The 22522-nt window shown below is 40.0% G+C and overlaps 1 protein-coding gene across 18 annotated transcripts in view; it reads left to right on the top strand.

Moving 5' to 3' along the window:
* Ank3 (ankyrin 3, node of Ranvier (ankyrin G)) overlaps positions 1 to 22522 on the top strand; it is a 329054-nt gene that overhangs the window by 189094 nt on the left and 117438 nt on the right. For 13 of the 18 annotated variants that reach the window (XM_013514811.1, XM_013514810.1, XM_013514809.1 and 10 more), the window contains exons 18-23: positions 5229 to 5327; positions 11995 to 12093; positions 12183 to 12281; positions 12728 to 12823; positions 17456 to 17528; positions 17694 to 17756. In XM_013514811.1, coding sequence (XP_013370265.1) covers positions 5229 to 5327; positions 11995 to 12093; positions 12183 to 12281; positions 12728 to 12823; positions 17456 to 17528; positions 17694 to 17756 — 529 coding nt within the window. The remainder of the gene's footprint in view (positions 1 to 5228; positions 5328 to 11994; positions 12094 to 12182; positions 12282 to 12727; positions 12824 to 17455; positions 17529 to 17693; positions 17757 to 22522) is intronic. The other 5 variants (XM_013514813.1, XM_013514814.1, XM_013514819.1 and 2 more) reach the window with 1 other exon arrangement.

Below are 22522 nucleotides of genomic sequence, written 5' to 3'. Positions count from 1 at the left end.
CTGGTAATTGAGCTCAGCAGCACAGTGCCTGCCCAGCAAGGAGGAGGTCATGAGTTCAATTCCCAGTACCAAAAAAAAAAAAAAAAGAATGTAAGTGCTACCCACCCTAAGTAGCCCAGATAAGATAGAAGGGATAGAAAGAGTTGTGGTTATCCCTTGTTGTTCTGCTATCTCCTGCCTTCTATGAACAGTTTCTCCCTGCAATCCCCCTCTGCCATACCACCCTGCCCTGGAGCCAGCCAACTATGAACTGAAACCTCTGTAAACTATGAGCTAAACTTCTCCTTCTTTAACTTTGGGTGTTGGGTATTTTGTCTCAGCAACAAGAAACTAGACAGAATTTGGTACCAAGAGTGAGGTCATTGCTGTGACTGCATCTGACCAAGTGACTTAGGAGCCTTTGGAGGTGGCTGGTGGGGAGGGAAAGAGTTTGAAAAGGTTTGGAGATGCTGGCTGAAAAAGTACAGCTGGAATTCCTGAGGCTGTACCTAATGGGAGAATCTAGTCAGAGCTTGGAACACCAGAATACTGATAGAAATTCTACCAGTAAAGACCAGGCTCAGGAGGTTTCTGCTAAGAAGGACTGCATTGGCTGTTGGACTCCAGATAAGCTGTGTTATCCCTTGGCACAAAGTTTGTCTGCATTTTGTTCATGTCCAGAGACTTTGCATGAGATTAAAGGCAATAGACTAATTAATCTGGCAGAAGTAATTTCAAGGTAGTCAAATATTGAGTGGATACTATTGGGGCTTTTATAGCCAGATTTATATTGAGAATTAAGAGCAAAGAGCCCAGCAGAATAATTTAAAACATTTTAGTTTGGCCAGAAAGTAAGCTCCAGTAAAGTTGTGGCCTGCAAAGATGGAACAGAGGAGAAATTGGTCACTAGAAAGACTAGCAGGAAAATGCTAAGTATTTCAGAAGAAGACAACAGGAAAAAAATGGCTTGAAGACATCACGAGAACCAATGGAACTCTGGTCTCTGAGCTGCAAAGCCTCAGAGCTGCAAAGATGAAAAAGTTTGTTTTGAGAAGCAAGCTCCAGAGCACCATATTCCAGAATGTGGCAGTCTAGGAAAGTTGTTCCTTGGGATTTGGTTCATGGGCACTCATGGGCACTCACGGGCCACTCATGGCTATCTGCTCCAACTGGCAGCAGACCTTAGCATCATCCGCATCACACTGGTTTTAGGTTCATGCAGAATGCAAGAGTTGTGAGGTCAGGAAGGCTCTCCCTCAGATTTCAGAAAAATGCCTGGGAGGCGAGGCAGTGTGCCCCTGACAGAGAAGTGTGTAAAGCTGTGAGTTGAAGCCAAGGGTGCAGTGGAGATCCAAGAAATTTGGAAAAGCCAATAATGTGGATTGTCTGAGGAAAACTGCAAGGAGGGAGCAGGTCCAACCCAAGAGAAACCATTGGAGCTACAACTACTGGCAGTCCTGTAGGGGCACAGCCACCCAATCCCTTGGAAGTTTACAATTTACCACAGATTGCTGGGGATGCTGGAAGTAGAATTGTGGGATTTAAGGTTTGCCCTCCTGGATTTTGGTCTTGCTTTGTTACCATTCCTTGCTATTCCCCTTTTTGTAACTTTTGGAATAGAAATGTCTATCTTGTGCCAGTGAATGTTGGAAGTATTTAGCTTTCTTTCATTTATACAGGGCCTTGCAGCTAAGAATTTGCCTTAAATCTCTCTCAGGGGAGACTTTGGATTTGGACTTTTCAGCAATGCTTTGGCAACTCTTAGAGATGGACTAAATGCCTTCTGTGTAAAGGGATGTGCATGAACTTTTGAGGAGCCAGGGGCAGAATGTTATGGTTTAGATGTCCCCCAAAGCCTCATATAGTCATACATGGGGCTTTTTCAGGGTTGGCGGGGTCTAAATTGTGTGACGCTGAGATTGATTCATGATATAATGCTAGAATCAGGGCACTAGAATTAAGAGTGTGAGTGCTGGGGCTGGGGATTTAGCTCAGCGGCAAAAGCGCCTGCCTGGCATGCACAAGGTCATGAGTTCGGTTCCCGGTACTGGAGAAAAACCAAAAAAAAAAAAAGAGTGTGAGTGCTACCCACCCTAAGTAGCCCAGATAAGATAGAAAGGAAAGAGAGTGCTATGGTTGTCCCTTGTTGCTTTGCTATCTCCTGTCTCCTATGAACTGTTTCTCCTCTGCAATCCCCCTCTGCCATACCACCCTGCCCTGGAGCCAGCCAACTACGAACTGAAACCTCTGCAAACTATGAGCTAAACAAACTTCTCCTTCTTTAACTTTGGGTGTCTGGTATTTTGTCTCAGCAATGAAAAAAGTAATTAAGACAAGTATGAACTGAATATTTTTTATCCAAAATACTTGAGACCAGGCCAAGGACATAGCTCAGCAGCACAGCACCTACCTTGCAAGCTTGAGGTCCTGAGTTCAATTCCCAGTACCAATAAAATAAATAAAATAAAATAAAATAAAATAAAAACTTGAAACCAGATATGTTTTGAATTTGAGGTTTTTACTTTTTGTGTTTCAGATTTCAGACTATTTTGACATATATAAATGAGATACCTTGGTATAGAACCCAAGTCAAAATTCACTGATGTTTCATATATACTTTGTACACATAGTGTGAAGCAAATTTCACAATATGTGATATTGCACACATGCACATATGTGTGTGAGTGTGTGTGTGGTTGTGTTTTATTTTTGTAGTAATGGAGACCTTCACACTAAGCTATTTTCTCAAGCTTTTTAAATTTTTTTTTATCTTGAGACACTGTCTCATGAACTTGCTCAGTTACCCAATGGTGAATAATCTGTGTGCCGTACTTCTGCATTTTGACTGTGAACTGTAACATCAGGTCAGTGTGGAATCTTTGCCTTGTGGCACCCTGACAGTGCCCAGTTTTGCATTTTGGAGCATTTAGGACCAGGGACATGCAGCCTCTGCTTCATGTGCCCATCAGGGATGTGATGGGAAGTGCAGCCAAACTTTATTACTCAAGAAGGAAGCTTCTGATGGTTTTTCTGCCTGAACCACCGTGTTTTCTGCACCTGTCGATCACTGTGCCCTCTGCTCCTCTCACATCCACACTTCCTGCTTCCCATTTAATGCTAGATTTATTTCCTTGCTAAAAATAACTGTGAAGGATTTGACTTCCATGCAGATTTATATTGCACAAAAATCTTTCATTTATTTTTTCTTTTTTTCCTCACTAGTAACAGCTGCCCCCTAGCAGTTCTATGGAAGAGAGATCATGAACCTGGATTACTGCTGAAGTGCTAGTGTTTGCTTAGATTAGATTTTGCTACTGGTATTTCTATTTTCCTAAATAGATTTTACAGATGCCTCTAGTTTTTATTCACCTGAAGGAATATTAAACGGAGAGTCTGACTACTCTAAGTTGACATTCTCTCTTTCAAATAAATGCCATTTTTACAATGAGCAATTGTCGAAGCCTCCAAGATTAATAAGTAACTTCAGATCATGAACAGAGCTGTTGGGACCCTCATAATATTTTTAACAAAAGCCATTAATATGAAAATCCAATTTTATTTAGTTTCTCCTGTTTCATCACAAAAGTACAATTTTTTTTACCCTGATTTAGTCAGTCCTAAATTGAATGCTAGGTGTCAGGCACTGGTTATATAAAGATTAAAAGTAAGATTCTTGATTCAACAAGAAAACAAAGTTTAAATGTGCAATTTGATGCCTCTTAATAGGAGTGAACATAGGGACGATGTGCATGTAAGTGTGCCCTTTACGGGGATAATGGAGGGGGGGATGCTGGAAACGATTCTATGCCATAAGCAAGTGGGCAAATCACATGAGCAGTATGAACACAGATGGGGAACATGAGAAACTAGGGCATGCGCCCAGAATACATTTCAGTCTGTGCTGAGAGGCACTCAGAATATTCAGAGTTTGGAAAGTCTAAAACTTAGAATAGGTGACCACAACACTTTTACAAAATGCTATGGCTGAAAATACTATTACTGCTAAAATAGAACAGGGAACATTGCTCTATGATTATGTCACCATTTGAGTGGTACTTCTTTTGGACTACATTTCTTTTTTTTTTAGATTTTGAGTGAATGCATTGGTCTTCCTTTCCATATTTCCCCTTGGTTGAGTCAGTGTAGGCCAAAGTCATCAGAAGTAATTACCACATGACCGTGAGGCCTGTAATTTTTCTGATCGAATCGGAACTCCTAAATAATGTTCTGTGTGTAGAACTCTGTACTCTCCCCAAAGCTGCTTTTGATTTGCTCCTTTTCTCTGACAGATAGGACAGGCTGATGTTTTTCATTATGCAAATTCCCAGAGTTCAAGAAAGAAGGCCTCAAGATACTAACTCAAGATATTGGATTCTGTGATCATAATGTATAAGACAATTTGAAAGCACTTATACCAAATCACTTTCCCTTAAATATTATTTACAAAAAACGATTTACAATCATAAAGGATTTTTAAAACCAGAATATAGTCTGAGTGACTGTTTGCTAGTCATTAAAATAATCAAGAATCTGCAGATTCTCTAGTAGGGTCAGTTTCAAATAATCAGTCTCATCAAACCCATACACCATTGAAATGACTTGGAAATTCTCATTATCGATTATTCTCATTACATTCCACAGATATCTTTCCCACACAGAGGGTATATACAGAAAATTTCCATCAGGACTTAGATACTAATATATGGAAGATATCATCACATGTCAATGTTAACTTTGTAAATAGATACCATTTTAGTAGTTTTTGCTATAGCTAGTATCACTGATAATAATTACCAGTATCACTGGTAATTAAAATCCTACAGAACTATGCTTTTATAAAAAGTCTCTAATATTTGTAGATGAACACTGAAATATGTACAGGAAAAATGGTGTCATATCTGGGATCTGCTTTAAAATAAAAGATGCCACAAAGGGATGAATATGGGGAAGAAAAGGATGAAGGAAGCAAGAAACACAAATCTTGATAATTGTTGAATCTGTAATAAATAGGCAAAGTTTAGTCCATTCCATCTGCTTTTAGGGATACTTGAAAGTTTTCTTGAAGGCTGCAGATAGCAGTGCTGCCATAGGGCTCACATAGTGTGGTATATGAACTTTTATCCTTAGACCTTATTTTTAACCATAGAAATCCTAGGCTTACTTTTTTGACCTTTCCAGCTGTTTCTGAGACATGGCTGTGTGTACTGATTCCTTCCTGTGGGTGACTATGTGCTTGGATTCTTTTGCAGAGTGGCCTCACCCCACTTCACCTGGCTGCTCAAGAAGACAGAGTGAATGTGGCCGAAGTCCTGGTCAACCAAGGAGCGCATGTGGATGCCCAGACAAAGGTATGTCCTCCTCCTGCTCCCATACAGATGTGCCATTTGGTCCAGGATGGGACCATCTACAGTTGTATAGGAAGAAAGTCCCTTCAGTCACATCACCGATGGACAGTATTTCCAGTGCACATTTATGTGAGGGCACCAAAGTCTCTGGTTGTGGATCTCAGATTCCTTTATCATTATGGCCTTAGTACTTAATATGAATTGAATGTCAGTATCTGTGCCAGTCACCCCTCTCTACCAATGAGTTTACTATGGACCTATCCTTCCAGGCAATGGGAAAGCTTATATATATTTTAGGTTTTATGAGCAATATATATATATATATATATATATATATAATATATATATATAAAGGCTTGTCAGTAATTTAACTTTGTTCAGCATAATTGATGAAAGATTAATAAATTAAGAATTCTTTAATTATTACTCACTTGCAAATTCCTTATGGGCGGTGCAGTTAGACTTGCATGCCCTCACACGCTCGTGTGTCCCCTCTCCCTCTCTGACAAAGTAGCTCACTTTAAAAGAAAAACAAAATATACCGAGCAATTTCAAAAAATGCCACAATTCAAACACAAATTTGAAAAATGGATGTTATGTGTCATCAAGATATGACTTTTATTAATCTCATTTCTCCGAACATTTCCTTCAGATGCTTATCATATTACTTCATGTCAGATTTATCTATTCTAAAACTCTTCTTTCTTAATATGTGTCATGTTTGACACTAAAAAGAATATTTATTAAATATCACTTTAAATAAAACATTTTTCTATGTAATATAAATAGATTCTGAGGCATGTGAGCCTTTTAAAGGTATTAATGCCAAGAATTAACCAGACAAAAGTGCAACATCAAAATCAAATGTTGACTTGTTTTCTGTATTTTGCTTCAATGCTTCCATTGAGAAAGGTTTCTCCACTTAGGAAATTTGCGACTTTATGGAAAATACATGCACTCTGTATTGTTTATTTCGACATATGCAAAAAAAAAGCTTAAATATTTTCCTAGGTCACATTTCCTTTTAGAAATAGACTTTAAATTTTAGGTACAGAATTCTGGAAGGCAAGGGCTGGGCCAAGTCTTTCCTCATTTTCCTGCCCCTGCACATCCCAAGCACACATCCAATCCGGTAGGAAGGCCTGTGGTGGTTCTCCAGGCCAGCTGGGCAGGAGAGAGTCCGGCCCTGTCTGCGCTCAGATTACACGCACCCTCAGGCCTCCACCAGGCTCCTCCCCTCGCCCAACTCAGCCTTACAGGCCGGGATTAGTGCTGTTCTCCGTATAATGTTTTTCAGTTCAGCCTGAAGTGTGCTGCTGGCCGCCAGGTTTTACAGTCGGTGTTGGTGGCTGAAATGAAGCCGCTGTTTTCTTGCTTTTGAAAGAATAATGTCTGAAGTATATTTTTGAAATCACCCCTGAAAGTCATTGATTCTCAGAAGACACTAATGTGAGAACTGATAAGTATATGAGATTTCTTCATACATAAATCAAAAAAAAATTTTTTTAAGAGCTTATTTGATGTTCATTTTGGATTTATTTGTAGAATTCACTAATTCCCCAATTTTGATGTTCATTTTAGATTTATTTGTAGAATTTACTAATTCCCCAATTTTCACCTGGGTGATAAGCTCCTTGTCCTCCCAGAATTCATAAACTAGAGAAGAAGACATAACAATAATAATAGCAAAAATGTATTACCCGTTCTCCTTGTGCTTACTACTATGTGTACTGTGTGTACTACTGTCAGTGCTTTCTAGAAATTACTTTGGTCCTTACCATTTCCCTGATGTGATTGGTAAACTTAGTAACCCTGATTTATGAGTAAGGAAACCGATTCACAGAAGAGTGGATTACTTGTATAAGCAGATTGGTACAATGCCTTATTTGAGAGAGATACATGAATTTTAGAGATACAGAAAATAACTAACTTTTTATCAAGGTAGGGAGAATGGAGAACTATGTAGCAGGTTCAGTGCCACAGGAAAACTAGAAAAATGAGTGGGTCTGCCCTCAGACATTGCTAGAACATTAAGAAGCTCTCAGCGGAGGCTATTACATGAAGTTGAGCAGTTCAGCTTTTCATTCTGTTTGTACTGGGAAGCAATGAAAGGTTTTAAACACAAGAGTGATAAGGTCAGCAATCTGGTTGACAAAGACCCTGGGAAAGTGTACAAAAGTAAGATAATGGAAGAGTTTGGAATGGGGCAGTTAGGTTGTGGCTAAGGTCTTGGTGAAGGATATACAAGGCCTCAACTCCATGGCAGAGAGGAAGCTTAACAACTGGATCAAATTTTAATACATCCTTAAAGATAAATGAATAGCAAGACTTCAAAAGTCACATGTATAGGAGGATGGAGGAAAAGGAAGAAATTCAGGGTGACTCTCAGGATCTGACCTGGGTAACCAGATAATCACAGTACTGTTCAGGGAGACAGAGAACAAGGAACAGCTAGAGGGGGAAAGATAGAGTTCTCCATTGGCCCTATAGAGCTGTAGATTATGAATGGCCATCCAGGTAGAAAAACCCAATCAAGGACTGAAATACTGATCTAGGCCTTAGGAGGGTTAAGATTTGGGCTGTCATCAGAATAAACATATTAGCTGAATTTGTGGATATGGAGGTAATCATTGAGGAACAGTGTAGAGCAAACCAAAGACAAAAACCCCTGGAACCAAGGGTGTTTTAGAGTGGACAGAGAGGGTGGAAGAGAGCCTGAGTCAGGATAAAGGGAAGACAGGATGGACGGGACACAAATGCTGGCTGTGAAAGGCTGTCGGGGAGAGGTTGCACGTCGGAGAAGTGCCTTTCCCAGGCCCTGGATTAGCACTTGGGCATTAGAAGGCAGTTTCACTGGAGGAAGGTAGCCATGGGGAAGATGGCAGGGAACAGTGAATGGAATTTTTTTTTTTTCCCAAGAATTTCTCTGGGCATGGTGGCACATACCTGTAATCCCAGCACTTGGGAGGCTGAGGCAGGAGGATCCTTGTGAGTTTGAGGCCAGCCTGGGCTATAAAATGAGTTCAAGACTGGCATGAACTGCATACTGAGACCCTGTCTCAAAAAAAAAAAAAAAGAATTTTAATTATAGGAGGACAGAGACCTAAAATATGGAAGTACTTGAAAGCAGTGTGTTTTGTTTCCAAAATAGAGAACAGGTAAGTAAATCCATAAACGAAGAGGAAGATGCCAGAGGAAAGAAAAATGTCAACAGCATTCTGTAGGATCCCAAAGGTGAAGTAGGCTGGGTTAGAGAGTACACTTTACTTTCTTCTCTCTAATTATTATGAAAATACTCTCTCATAAGCTTTGCTTGTTCCAATGCCTCAGAGTCCCCCCCATTTTTAATTTGTACAAATTTCAGAGATATAATAAATGGGAGAATGATGGGAGGAAAATTATGAGGGGAACTAAGAACTTCAAGTATGGTTCCTTCAGGCAGTGAAATACGGAAAGTTTAATTTTAGACAGCTTGTTTTCCAGAGGAAAAACTCTTTACAGTATTACTAAGTGTACTTTTGTAGTATCAGTTAGTTATACTGAACTAAAATGATGGAAAAACTACTTATAAAAACATTTGCAGGCCAGGCATGGTGGTGCATGCCTGTAATCCCAGCACTCAGGAGGCTGAGGAAGGAGGATTGTTGCAAGTATGAGGCCAGCCTGAACTGCTTAGCGAGAGCCTGTCTCAACAAGAAAAAAAAAAAAAAAAAAACCATTGTCAGTCTTCTAGGGGGCCTCTCCTGTCATATTATCCTGCATTATCAAGTAATTTCTCTTCTCCTGTGGCACCAAGAATGGAAGCCCGAGCCTTGCCCATGCTGGGCACCCCCAACACACCCACACTGAATCGCAGAACTATTTATTCCTTCAGCAGCATCAACACCTAAACATTAAAGTTTTGTAACTGGGTGGTAGTTGTAGATGTCGGTGGGTATGTTCACTGATGACGGCTGTGCGAAGTGTGAACAAGAGCCAAGACTAATTCCTAGACAGCCACACTTTAGGAGCCGGGAAAAAAGAGCAGATTTCCCATTCCCACTCTCTCAAGTCACTGTGGCGGGAGGCACCTAATTACTACTGAATAAGACACTCTGAGGGGATGCCGTTGATCACAATACCAGCCAGAGGACTCCGCCTAAGCCTGTCTCCTCTTCCTCCACAAGGATGACACAATCATTCTTCTGGATCTTTCTTCTAGTCATTTTTTATGCAAGATTTAAAGTGCTTACCCGGCACCTGCGATATGTCAGGCACTGTTTTAGGCATGAGATAGTAATAGGCAACTCTATATGGCTAAGAACCCCTGTTAAAATATTTACAAGAACAGTATGAAGTTGCTGCTGTTACCATGTCCGTGTTCCATTTTACAGTGCATAAGCCAGCACAGATGGAGGTTCTAATAATTTGCCCAAAGTCACTCAGAGATTTGGTGGCAGAGCTGGGTCTGACGCTCAGACCCTGGCTAGGGCCCATGCTCACCGCCACTGAGCCTCCTCCCACCTTATCTCATTCGCCAGAACTGCAGCCAGATCAACGGGTAAACGTGGACATCTACAGCTGGGTAATCCTTGAAGGAGAAGATGAAGAAAAGTCATTAGAGACTGGGACATACTTTTCAGGGTTTTGCAGAGCTCTTCCCAGGATTGCCCAAAAGAAGCAAAGCTTTAAAAGAAGCAACGTGTGTAACGATAAGCTAAGTGAGGCAGTAGTGGGCAAAGGGTGAAATTTGCTCAGTTACCTAGGCAGTGGATTTTTTTGTTCATTTATTTTGCTACCCAAGGAAGAATATTTGGTCTTTCCAAAGAGTATTACTGCTGGTTGGAAAGAATTGCTCAGATCACATCTATCAGTACAGGGGTTTGATTTGGTTTGGTTTGGTTTGGTTTGGTTTGGTTTGGTTTGGTTTGGTTTGGTTTGGTTTTTTGAGATAGGTTCTCGCTATGTAGTTCAGACTGTCCTTGGACTCACTATGTAGCACTGGCTGGCCTCAAACTCACAGCGATCTTCCTGCCTCAGCCTTCCGAGTGCTAGGATTATAGGTGTGTGCCACCTTGTCCAGTCTCTCAGTATAAGTTAACCATTTTATACGGGAATACTGTGGCCCTCCATCTGATTTCTGATATTCGATTCCCACTCTTACTTCACTAAATGCAAATTGGATTTTCTTATCCATGCACACACTTTTTAATAAAATACTTTAGTGTTTGTAGAACAGCAAGAAATCCCATGTTCTAGAATGTTACAAACACGGAAGAGAAAAGATGAGCTCAAATTAATAGAAGGGGTAGGGGTGCAGAATCAGCAAACAGTCCGTTATTGAATGACTTAGGATTTTACCAAGAGGTGGATGGTAAGCTGTGAGGATGAGGGGAAATTATGCATTACAATATTTAAAGGAATCCAGTTTCCAAATCTAATGCATCTAGCTCAATAGCCATTCGAAGCATTGCATTATGACTTAGGCAAAGGACTAAAAGCTTAGCGAGCTCTTTAATATGCATGTCACAAATACTGCCTGCATTGGTTTGACATCTTAATCTCCGAATTCAGGAAAAGTGTTCCTTTGGTCAGTTAAACTAATTGTACTAAAACATGATTGGACAAACTGTCCTCAAGGCCCCTTTGTCCAGCAGCATTCTGATCCCAAGCAAGTACAGCATTTGAATCTATGGCCAGACCACCCTGAACGCGCCTGATCTCGTCTGCTCTCGGAAGTTAAGCAGGGTCGGGCCTGGTTAGTACTTGGATGAGAGGCACAGCATTGATTCCTCACAGCCAGAGGAAGCAAAGCAGGCGAGTAGATTCTGGTCAGCAGAAAGGAGTATCGCCCTCATGCGCAAAGGAGCTTTAGGGATTGTGAGTCCATCTCCTCTGTCTCTGTGGTGACAGTGGGCTTGCCAGGGAGAGTCTGGTCAGCATGGGTGCGCTGACATTTTGGTTTGTGGAACCAAACCATCCAAAGTCGGGTATCCAGGGAGGCACAAAATATTATTCTGAAAAACACTCATCCGGATTTTATGTACTATATGTACACACACACATTCAGAAAAAAAGTGAGGGTAAGTGTGAATGAAAAACCTTGCCACCCCACAGCGTCCAGGGTGAACTCATCCGAGAAACAGTCGAATGCTGTGTCTAAATCAGTATTTTCCGAACTGCGGAAGTGCAGTGGAGGTGGGAGACTGCTTGGAGCAGATCACGTGGACCCAGTTCACCCTGCTCTGACCGCTGGAACTCGCTCTGGCCTCTTCCTGTCTCTGCTGTGCCATCTGACATCATGTGTCTCACACTCACGTTTAGTGTTCTCATGTTTTGCCTGGATTTTCAACATTTAAAGGATAGGGTAGTAAAGCAAAGCCCCCTTCTGGCCCTCAGCAAGAAGCCACTGAGTCCGCTGTCTGCGCTCTCAGTGGTTCCATCTTTCCTTCCTGTCCCACACAGCACTTACGGGAATAAAATAAGCCAAAAGAAGAGAGCATCTGAGAAAGCAAAATAACTATTTTTATGTGCAATGATATTTTTATAACTAAGACTAGGTCTGAGAATCACCAAGGACATTTTTCTAAACTTTTTTCTAGCTCAAAAAAATTAAATAATAATTATACTTATATTTAGGATACCTCTTACTAAAAATGTACTTGTGCTGTTTTTTATTTTTTAATTACAGATGGGATACACACCACTGCATGTGGGCTGTCACTATGGAAACATCAAGATCGTTAATTTCCTGCTCCAGCATTCTGCAAAAGTTAATGCCAAAACAAAGGTAAGTCCCTTTCTCCTCTCTTCCCTCTAAAATCATCAATTTCTGTAACCGGAGAAGTTATAATGGTTTCTTCCATCTTCCTTTTACAGAATGGGTACACACCGTTGCATCAAGCAGCTCAGCAGGGACACACGCATATAATAAATGTCTTGCTTCAGAACAATGCCTCTCCCAACGAACTCACTGTGGTAAGCTGTGGGCCAGCTCGGAGGAAGAGGTTGGATGTACATGTTTCTGGACTCTGGTGTCATCCCACTTTTTCACTGTGTACCACTGTTGATGTTTTGAGAGCGTGTGGTAGAGTTGGGGGGGGGGGGACAAGCACCACATTGTTATGAGCTGTGTAATTATTATTTCACACTGTAAAACTACAAATTACATTGCTACCTAGTAGGAAATCGGTATGTGAGGAAGAAAATGTGTGTCAGTTTCATGGACTGCTTACTTAGAACATTAAAAAGTCTTTTAGATTCCAAGCATAGCTACCCAGACTGCTGTATGAGTAGAAACAGGTTAGATGGGTTTTGTGCACGGTATGTCTTTAATGAAACAGTTTTTGTAATGGGATCACATTAGGTTTGAAATATCTACAATGCAGCTTGTTAATTCCTTGTCACTGTTTTTCCCTGGCCAGAATGGGAACACTGCCCTTGCCATTGCCCGGCGCCTTGGCTACATCTCCGTGGTTGACACTCTGAAAGTAGTGACAGAAGAGACAGTGACCTCAACTGTAAGTAAGGGGTACAGAGCCCTGGTACCCCAAGAGCCAGTCATCAGGCTGCAGTTTCCTGTGTGCATGTTGCTGGGATCAAACCTAGGGCCTCACACATGGCTTGGCAAGCACTCTACCATCAACCCACACCCCATGACTTCTTGGGCTTTCCCTGTTCACACACTGAGTGGCAGGTTTCAAAATGCTGTCACTTTAATATCAACAGTCGAGACAGCAAGATTCTCATCTCTGATATGAATAAAACTTTGAAATAATAAAAATGCCTTTCAAAGTTTGCATAAGTAGTTTCAGAGTTTTTAGTTCCATATAAAACTATGTATTTATTTACTTTGATATAAAACTTTTTAAATAAAATGATGCTGAGCATAGTTTTTTTTTTTTTTTAAGCATGGTTCCCTGGCAATGTAAGAAAGTTGAAAACTTTAAATTAGCTCCTTAAAATGTCTCAATGGACAAATGATACATGGATACATTATCATTACTGTAAAAATGGGGGCTAAAAGATTAAAGCTAGGATCAGATTTGGTTTTGATCATTGTTCTCCTCTCCATTCACCTTACAGAGTTCTCATAGGAAAAATAATAGGATATTTTGTTAAATTTTAAAGCAAATCTTTACCAGGAGTCCCATTATATCAGAAACATTTTTATAACCTGCGCCTCTAGATAAATCATTTTTTTAACTCCACATGATACCTTTGAACTGTATTAGGATTTGGTAACTTTGGAAGAAGGCCAGTATTACCCCCAGCTCAGAGTCTTGAGTTATTCCTGACTGTGTAGCTCAATAGGCAGGCTTGAGATTAAGTTGGTACAATGTAAATTTGGGACTCTGGAATATTTGAGATTATGGATTCTGTCTCCTCTTCCCTTCTACCATCTCCCAACTTGAAAGAAAGTGTACTTTCAGCTTGTATGCACAGTTCTTCATATAGAAAAATAACACATGGGCTGACAGCATCTGTAGCTTTCTGCAGGTTGAGTATTTGGCACTACACAGGCTTTATAAACTGAGACCATTGCTCACAAGAGAAATATTGTATAATTTGCAAGATGGAAAACTGTAGCCTTACAGGGCTGGACTCTAGAACAATAGTTATCACATTTCCAGCTTCAAGGTGTAGATAAGTTCCCACACCTTGACTATACCTGTTAAGTATTTCATTATCTTAAAACACTCATTAAATTCTAAGAAAAAGAGTTTAACTGGGTAATGGTTATTAGCCTTAATTTCATAGATAGCCCATGTCTAGAATGGGAGAGGAGAAGGAGGATGAGCTTTTAAAAGAATGGCCAAATGTCACTGTGATAGAAAACATTTGAAGTCATTGCAGTAACTATACAAGGCTTCTGTTTTTAATGTTACAGCACTGAAATCTGTATGATAGTTCAAAACATCAGTCTTACTTGGTTGAATTTCTCACCCACTAGGAAACTTCAAAATGTTTCTTTGATAGCAGAGAAGTTTTAAGGGAGTCAGGCAGGGACTGATTACCCACCTGTATTCCAGTTATTTGTGAAGCTAAGGCAGGAGAATCACAAGTTCGAGGTCAGCTTCAGCAACTTAGTGAGACCCTGTCTCACTAAATAAAAACAGGCTAGGGATGTGCTCACTGGGTTCAACCCCTAATACCATGAAACAAGGCAAAACGCTCTTTAAGATAAAGTTGAGTTACCAACAGAGAAAGTAAAACTATAGCTTCAGAAAATCTAATGAAAGGGAAAAGTTTCAAGCTCAGGTTCCCATCAGAAGGCATAATGTGTTTAGGAGTAGAGCCATTTCACTGTCAATGTCGCCAGTGACTTGAGTGGTGACTTTCTGCAAAAGAAAGAAGATACCGCATGCTAACTGGAAAGGTCCAGTTTACCTGAGGAAAACAGGAAGCTTCACCAATGAAGTGTTTGCATCAATTAGAAAAGAGTCCATCAAAGTCCCCACAACTCAGTCCAACACTGTGATATTTGAGACTTCATCTCAGACTGAGACACCACCTTGTCAGCCCTGCCTTCGTGGTTACATGTAAATTAGCTTGGCCAGGACGGATGCAATTTAGGGTGGTGTCTATACTGTTAAGCTAATAATCATACCTCATCCTTCACCACGGGCATGAATCTTTTTACAGCCAAATACTAGGGTGGCAGCAGCCGTGATCTCTATATGTGAACTTCAGTTTTTCAAAGCTTTGAAAGTAGAATGGTTCTTCCACAGAAATACAATGTGTGAAGTAGCAATTCTGAGAAAGATGTTTTACTTACTGAGGTTACAATCACAGCAGCCCAAGAAACTGAATGGAGGGAAGCTGATCTTCAAAAGATATCTTACCTGATTTTTACTACATTGCTTAAAATACTCAGTTTCTGTAGAAGCAACAAGCAGAGAACATCTAGCATCTAGATGTTAGTTGCTGGTACCATCCTCTAAAAGAAGGAACCAGGACGCCTTGGAGAAATGGCTGGAAGTAGGACCAGGGCAGGAAATGGACAGGTTGAGCCAGGAATATGTCATAGCACCAAAAGGCAAAGAAGCGCTCTCCCACCTTCACCAGCAGTAAAGAAGCATACACACAGAGTGATGGTATGTCAAGGGCACCATGTAATCAACTTGAAGAGTTTTTTGTTTTGCAATACTAGAACTCAAACACAGAGCCTCAAGTACTTTATCTCAGAGCTACACCCCAGCCCTTTTTATTTCATTTTGGGACATGACCTTACCAAGTCAACCAGACTAGCGCCATATTTTCAATCTTCCTACCTCAGCCTCCCAAGAGGCAGTGATGAAAGGTGTGCTCCATTATGCTCAGCTGAAAGAGTTCCTAGAGGCCAAAGCTGGGATAATTTGTGTAAAAATAAATAGTACTGGAGTACAAAGAAAGGTATAAAAGAAATACCCCTAAATCCATACTGAGGACGCAAATGGATGACTGAATAAATGGGAAAGAACACATAGCCAAAAGGATTCCAAATAATTATGGAAATGCTCCACTGTCAAGGAAGTGTAGAATTTTCCCCTGCTTAAGTGTGACCTCAGGTAGGAGTTTCCTTAAAAACAAACCAATATGGTAACAAAGGAAAATACAGAGCTTCGCAGTAGAGAAACCTGACAAACACTGCCTCAGCCAGATGGTCAAGGCCAACACCAATGATGCCAATGCATGCTGATGGTATGTGCCGCAACATGTCCGGAAAAACCTCTTCACCGCTGCCTGTGTCGTCGCCCCTAAGACATAACCGCAGTCTAGTCATGAAAGAAGACAAGACAAAGCCCAGCCAAGCAACATTCTACAAAATACATGACTAATATTTCTCAAAAGCATTAAGGCCAGCATAAAGAAGGAAAACCTGAGAAACTGTTAGAACCTGGAGAAGCACTAGCATTCATGACAACTAAATACAGTGTGTGCTGTTCTGTGAATTATCTTAAAATACAAGAAAGACAGTAGGCAAAAGTTCAGGAAATCTGAATAAAATAAAACTTTTAATACCATGGCAACACTGGTTTATTAATCATCATAAAGGTACCATAATAATAATGTAAGATCTTAATACCAGGAAACTTTGTGTGCAGTACATGTATGAGAATGCTATACAATCTTCACAGCATTTTTGTAAATTTAAAACTGTTCTAAAATTAAAAGCTTACTATTAAAATTGCTCAACTGCAGTATTATGTTCTGGAAGAGGCACCAAATAATGCTTTATTTCAACACAGTAATTGGGAATGAGCATACAAATTATATTTACCTAGAATTAGCCCTAAGAAACGTTGAATTTATGGCCCTTCTTAGTTTTAGCAATCTGGATTTTGTTTTTCAATTTTAATGCTCATCTTCCTCTGTACCCGTAGTTTCTGAATGTTCAGAATTAAAAGATGACTGATCACAAAGGTCACGAAGGTTTTGTAACAAGTAATGCTGATGGTGTCTTTTGGATAGTTATGATCTATATCTATATATAGTTATCAAAGAGCAAATATAAGAATCAGTAAGGCATTTTCTCTGTAATATAATGTTCTTTAAAATTTTCAGAGGCTAAAATGGCCCTACAATGGATAGTGGTAAAAATTACATAATTTTTATAATTTTAATATTTTGACGTATCATGGGAATTAAAGGTATACATAAAAAGAGAAAATAAAGTGAACGGAAGCCTTCACATATTTTTTTCTCTCCTCCCCCCACACCCTGTCCCCTAGTGCTGGGGACTGAACTCAGGGCCTCACATTTGCCAGGGAAGTGCTCTACCATGGAGCTAAATCTACAACCCCAAGACATATTTCTCACTGTTTATTTCACTTCTCTTTAGCCAAGAGCCTTCATGGAAGGGGATAGATTCTTCAGACCATGAAAACGTGTTTAAGTGGAGCAGGAGAGAGGATATCTTTCTTCCCTTTTCAGAAGACCTCTCTCTTTCAAGCTGTTGTGCTTTCCTGCTAGAGTTCTTTCACCTTGAACAATTCCTCTGTGTACGCCACGGTGGGAGGGCAAGTGTAGATATCATTTTATATGTGGAGGCTTCAAGATAGTCAACAAATAAGTCCCACAAGAAACCAACTAATCAATTAGAAAGACTTAACTCAGTGTCTTAAAATGTGCAGTCTGCTCCACTAACGTGACAACACTTTCTTTTCTAGACTGTCACAGAGAAGCACAAAATGAATGTTCCAGAAACGATGAATGAAGTTCTTGATATGTCTGATGATGAAGGTATGAAATTGTCCTTTGACTGCATAATAATTTGGAGTGCGCGTGAATGTGGTGGTTCCTGAAGCAAGTTAATTGTAGAAATGTTTTTGGAAATGTTGCAATGCTTTGCTGTGTTATCAGGAGTACATATTTTTCACACTTATATTGTTCGCTTCAATCATGCAGTTCGTAAAGCCAACGCCCCTGAGGTGCTCAGTGATGGCGAATATATCTCAGATGTTGAAGAAGGTATTTGTACATTTTTACTGTGATGAAACTTAACTACCAACTTTACCTTTCATTTCTTTTCTTTGAAACGTAACTCTTCCTTGCGTCACTAACTTTTCTTATTATCTTGAGATTATTTATGTATTATCCAAAGAATCTGTTTAGTATTCCCAATCATCTTTTCTCACTCTTTGAGCCCATTTTCATCTTTAAAAGACAAATTGTCACTAAGTTTCGGGATTATTATGTTTTCTTTCCTAGCAAGCAGAAAACTTATATTTTTGTTGTTTACATCTGAAGCCTAAAAAGGGGAAACTGACTAATGTATCCTTACAGGTAAAGGATCGAAGGCCCAGTCTAAGCTTTCTTTTAAGCTTTGCAATTTGCTTTTGATCTTGAACTACTAATGAGAACCCAATCAGAGCAATACTGTTTTTAAAATATAAGCTGTCCAACAATGAATTGATGAAAGAGATCAAAATATGATTATAGCTATACTTTATGTGTTTAAAAAACTTACTTATGGGCTGGGGATGTGGCTCAGTGGTAGAGTTCTTTCCTTGCCCTGGGTTCAGTCCCCAGCACTGTAAAAAACGGAAAGTTCTAAAGAAATTTAATTATCTTCTAACTTATTTAAAAAACAATACTTTTGACCAGTCATAATCAATAGGTATATTTATTGGTACAGTAAATGGCATATATGAGAACTCCACTGGAAAAAATAACATTTCTTAAGTAAATAAAGACTGTAAGAATGGCAAATTTTGGAGTTTCACTGAAATAATGAAATATTTTCTGCAATAGAATCTACATTGTATTTAAATCTCTTTCTTGAATCATTTGACTCTCAAAAACTACATTCTAACTTATGATACCCTCCTATACTTGCTACCTCTTATACTTTTCTCTTGGGTCAATCTACTGTTGCTAGTTTTTCTGTTTGCTTCTTTTGTTTTGCCTGTTTTGATTATTGCTTCCTTTTTGATGTGCACTAATTTCACTAGGAATCTAAATAATGGAAAAGCCTACCTCTCATAGAATCATGTTAACTTGTGGTTTTCCAGTGAATGTTTTCAGTAAGTGCACACAGTCCAGGGCCTGTACACCAGGCAGCTAATGCCAGCAGGTGGTATGTAACCTGCAAAGGACCCACCTTGTTATTTATAAATGTTATTCTGATAAATTTTAAAGACTTTTACTCACTTTTCTATCTTTTTCTCTAAAACATGAGCTCTCTTCCTCCTGCAAATGGACAATGGTGTGTCCTCTTTAGGATTTCTAGTGTACTATGTCTTGCTGTCATATTATATTTCAGTGCATTCTCATGCAACATTTCAGGGTAAGTTTGTATTAGTCAGCTTTCAATTACTGTGATGAAATACCTGAGAAATCAACATGAAAAAACAAAGGGTAGATTTTTGAGTCATGGTCTACAAGGATTCCATCCATGGTTTGGGCTTGTCGTGAGGCTGGGCATCATGGCACCAGGAACAGAAGACTCTTCACTTCCTGGTGGCAAGAAGCAAAAAGAGAGTGCTCCCCTTTATAACAACTGCCCCCTCCAAAAAAAAAAAGCCAATAGGCCATGAGCCCACAAATGGATTAACACACTGAGGATGTCAGAGCCCCATGATCCAGCTGTCTCCCCCAGTCCCCCTGCCCAGAACGCTGCTGGTTGGAAACTGAGCCTTTTTACACTTAACTTTTGAGGGACATCTCACGTCCAAACCATAGGAAATTTCCTAAGTGCAGAAGGTAGAAGAGAAAGCGTATCCTCACATGGATATATGCACATACAAAGCATGGTGCCCAAAGTATGCTTTCCACATAAAACTATATGAAATATAATATGACACTCAGAGACCTACAAATTTATTAGACTTTTAACAATTATGCAAAGTTAGGCACATTGATGAGGGGCCAAGTATGAATGGACTACATAACAACATACTTTATGTGGACAATGAACAAAATAATTTCAAAGCAAGAGAAACTTTGAATCCCTAATTTAAGTAGAATTGATCTATCTATTTAACTAGAAGTGAAAAGCATTTCCTTTATATTTATCTCAACTTGCAAATCTGAAGTTAATAGAAAAGTTTTAATAATTCTCATTTCACCCATCTTTCTTTCAACTCCTTTTCTCGTGCTTTATGGCTTCTGATTTCATCATGGTGCAGAGCTTGTTCTTGCAAAGCCGCCTGACAGGTCACTCTGTCTGAACAAGCGCTTCAGGCTTGAATCCCCTTTGCTCAGGAGCTCCTTTGCCTAAAGCCCAAATGATAGGGGTTCCCTAGTTCTCAAACTTTGGGCAACTATGTTTAAATATTCTATTGAATTTTACTGAACTTCTGTAGCTCTGATATACTGTATTCAAGCCAAGCTGATGAGGTCCTTGAGTTTTAATTGCTATTTAGAACAAGATCTACCTATCCCCTATTATAATTTTGCAGATATTTGAAAAGATTTTTCCTATTTCTTCTTAGTCTTTCTTTCCTCACTGCATATAATCTCCACTTCCCCCTACGGTCCCTCTCACCAGCCTACTTGCTGTCCTGTGCATGTTTCAGTATATCCATCCTGAATTCAGGTGGCAATAACTGAACACAGTATTCTAGATGTAGCCTGCTCAAAGCAGAATACAGTGGGGCTATTGCTTTCTCCATAGAAGATTGCAAATCTATTTTTGAGAACAGAGATGTGTATGAAGTTACAATGGACATTTAATTTGATTCATTTTAATATTACTTTCAGCAAAGTTCCCTAAATTTCCTCTGTATGAGCTGTGCCCAGCCACATTTGCCTAATCATGAATTTATGATGTTCTCTGCTACATAAATTAGCATTTCTGTATTACTGCAAATCCCCAAAACCAATCATTATGGAATTTTAATTCTAAAAGGACCCCTGCAACTTTAATGATAGTTTTGACTTCTGACTCACTTGCCTGAAGGTCTCACCAGGGCTTTGATTGCCGCTCTGGTTGGATTTAGCCCTGCCTCACAGAGCTATGGCAGATGCTCATTTCCACAAACCCACAGACATGAGGGGAACACGTTCATCTGCAAGAACTCATGCGGAGAATCACACGGGTATCCTAGGATACTGAGGTTCTGAGCAGTTTTTCAAAGCAATATATGCTGCCAGCTTATCTCAATGAAGTAAAAAATGAGCTCTGTAATATGGGAAAATAAACTTGTACTCCTAAATTATAGAAATAGGGTGAATGTTAAATGAGTAATGCTGAGACTAGTCTTTCCTTTTGTTTCTCTTTTTCTTTTTCTTCATTTCCTCCTTCTCTTCTTTCTTTGATCTGCTGTGAGGAATTAGTACAGGTGGATGATTAGATTATTTTCTCAGGAAAATGTAAGGAAAACAAGTCCTGACAATGTTAGCATCTAATGCCTGACAGTGACAATGGAGTGGAGATGTAGAACAGAACAAAGGTGGAAAGCTGGAGAGAGCAAGAGGAGGATTCACGCAGAGCAGCCTTACCTCGGGCTGGGCAGTCGTGGGTTCAAAATGCACAGGTCGGGTGCAGGGCTCTTCAGTGGGACAGAGGAGAGGGCAGTGCTCAGCATCTTCCTGTCTCTGGCCTGCAAATTATCTATTACATGTGTGTTGCCTGGATTTACATATAAAAGCACCATCTCGATCCTAGTGCCAGCTTCTTTGTGTCACAATGCAGTTTGTAATTAGAAAGAAAGTAGAGAAAGTGCATGTGCGGGCAGGAGCAGGACAACAGGAAAGAAAGGGGGAGAGACAGAGACAGAGCCAGTGAGTACTTACTTGCAAACCCAGAGAGCCAATGACAGAGAGAGAGAGAGAGAGACAGAGAACAAGAAGATGCAGGTCCAACTTCTACTTTGGGTTCCCCTCTGAGAGTATTTCATAGTGGTTTTGATTCACCTTTGATCATCGTTTGTAAATTTCTATAAAATGTATTTTATGAACTGAAAAAAATCACATAAAATGTTATTTCAGCTTGCGGTATTATAGAGGTTAGTGTGTAATTCCAAACTGAAAGAACTGTAGCAGGGCTCACCGCACAGCTACGTGGTAAAGCTCTTAGCTCACATGTGCGAGACCCTGGCTTTGATCCCAGCACCACAGAAAGAAACAGGAAGGAAAAAAGAAGGAAGGGAGGGAGGGGCTGCAGAAGTGACCTCATGAGACATGGAATGAAGTCTTGTGAAATGAGAACTGAACAGGCAGGTCTATGAAATATAACTCTGCTGAACAAGCTTATGAGAACAGCTGAGTGGGACAAACCCATGCTAGGAAGAATGATCCAAGTTACTTACAATTTGACAGGTTGCAAATTCTCCTTCAGAATCAAATGCCCCATAAATACTACAAGAAAAAAGTAATAGGCTAAGTGCATCTGTCATATAATTATCTGGAGGTACAAGTTTGAGATAAGGCAGTAAAATTCAGCAGAGTACAGTGACGCGAAGGGTGGGAAAGTCTTGCTGCTCTTTCGGACAAATCTGGCGCCCAGGGGGAGCTGTGGTAAACCACAGTCCACAGACTTCAGAGACTGAGGGCTGGGGTGGGGTCATGAAAGCCCATTCCTGCCAGGGTACTGGTTGGTGTAAAGGGAAAGCCTACACACACACAGAGTGGCATGGGTCACAGGTTAGCGGCAGAGCTGGACAAGAAGATGAGGATGACCCTATGGTTTTTAGATCTCTCCCTTGATGGCCATTTTATAACAGAACCCAAGAATGAAATTTTTTTTCTTTAGAAAAGTCTGTATTTAAGGAACAAACCATGTTCTTAGAAAG

Source organism: Chinchilla lanigera, unplaced genomic scaffold (assembly GCF_000276665.1).
Source record: "Chinchilla lanigera isolate Chin_1 unplaced genomic scaffold, ChiLan1.0 scaffold00024, whole genome shotgun sequence".
NCBI classification, from domain to species: Eukaryota; Metazoa; Chordata; class Mammalia; order Rodentia; family Chinchillidae; genus Chinchilla; species Chinchilla lanigera.
The sequence above is the reverse complement of the archived record's forward strand: the minus strand, read 5'-3'. Positions and strand labels throughout refer to the sequence as shown.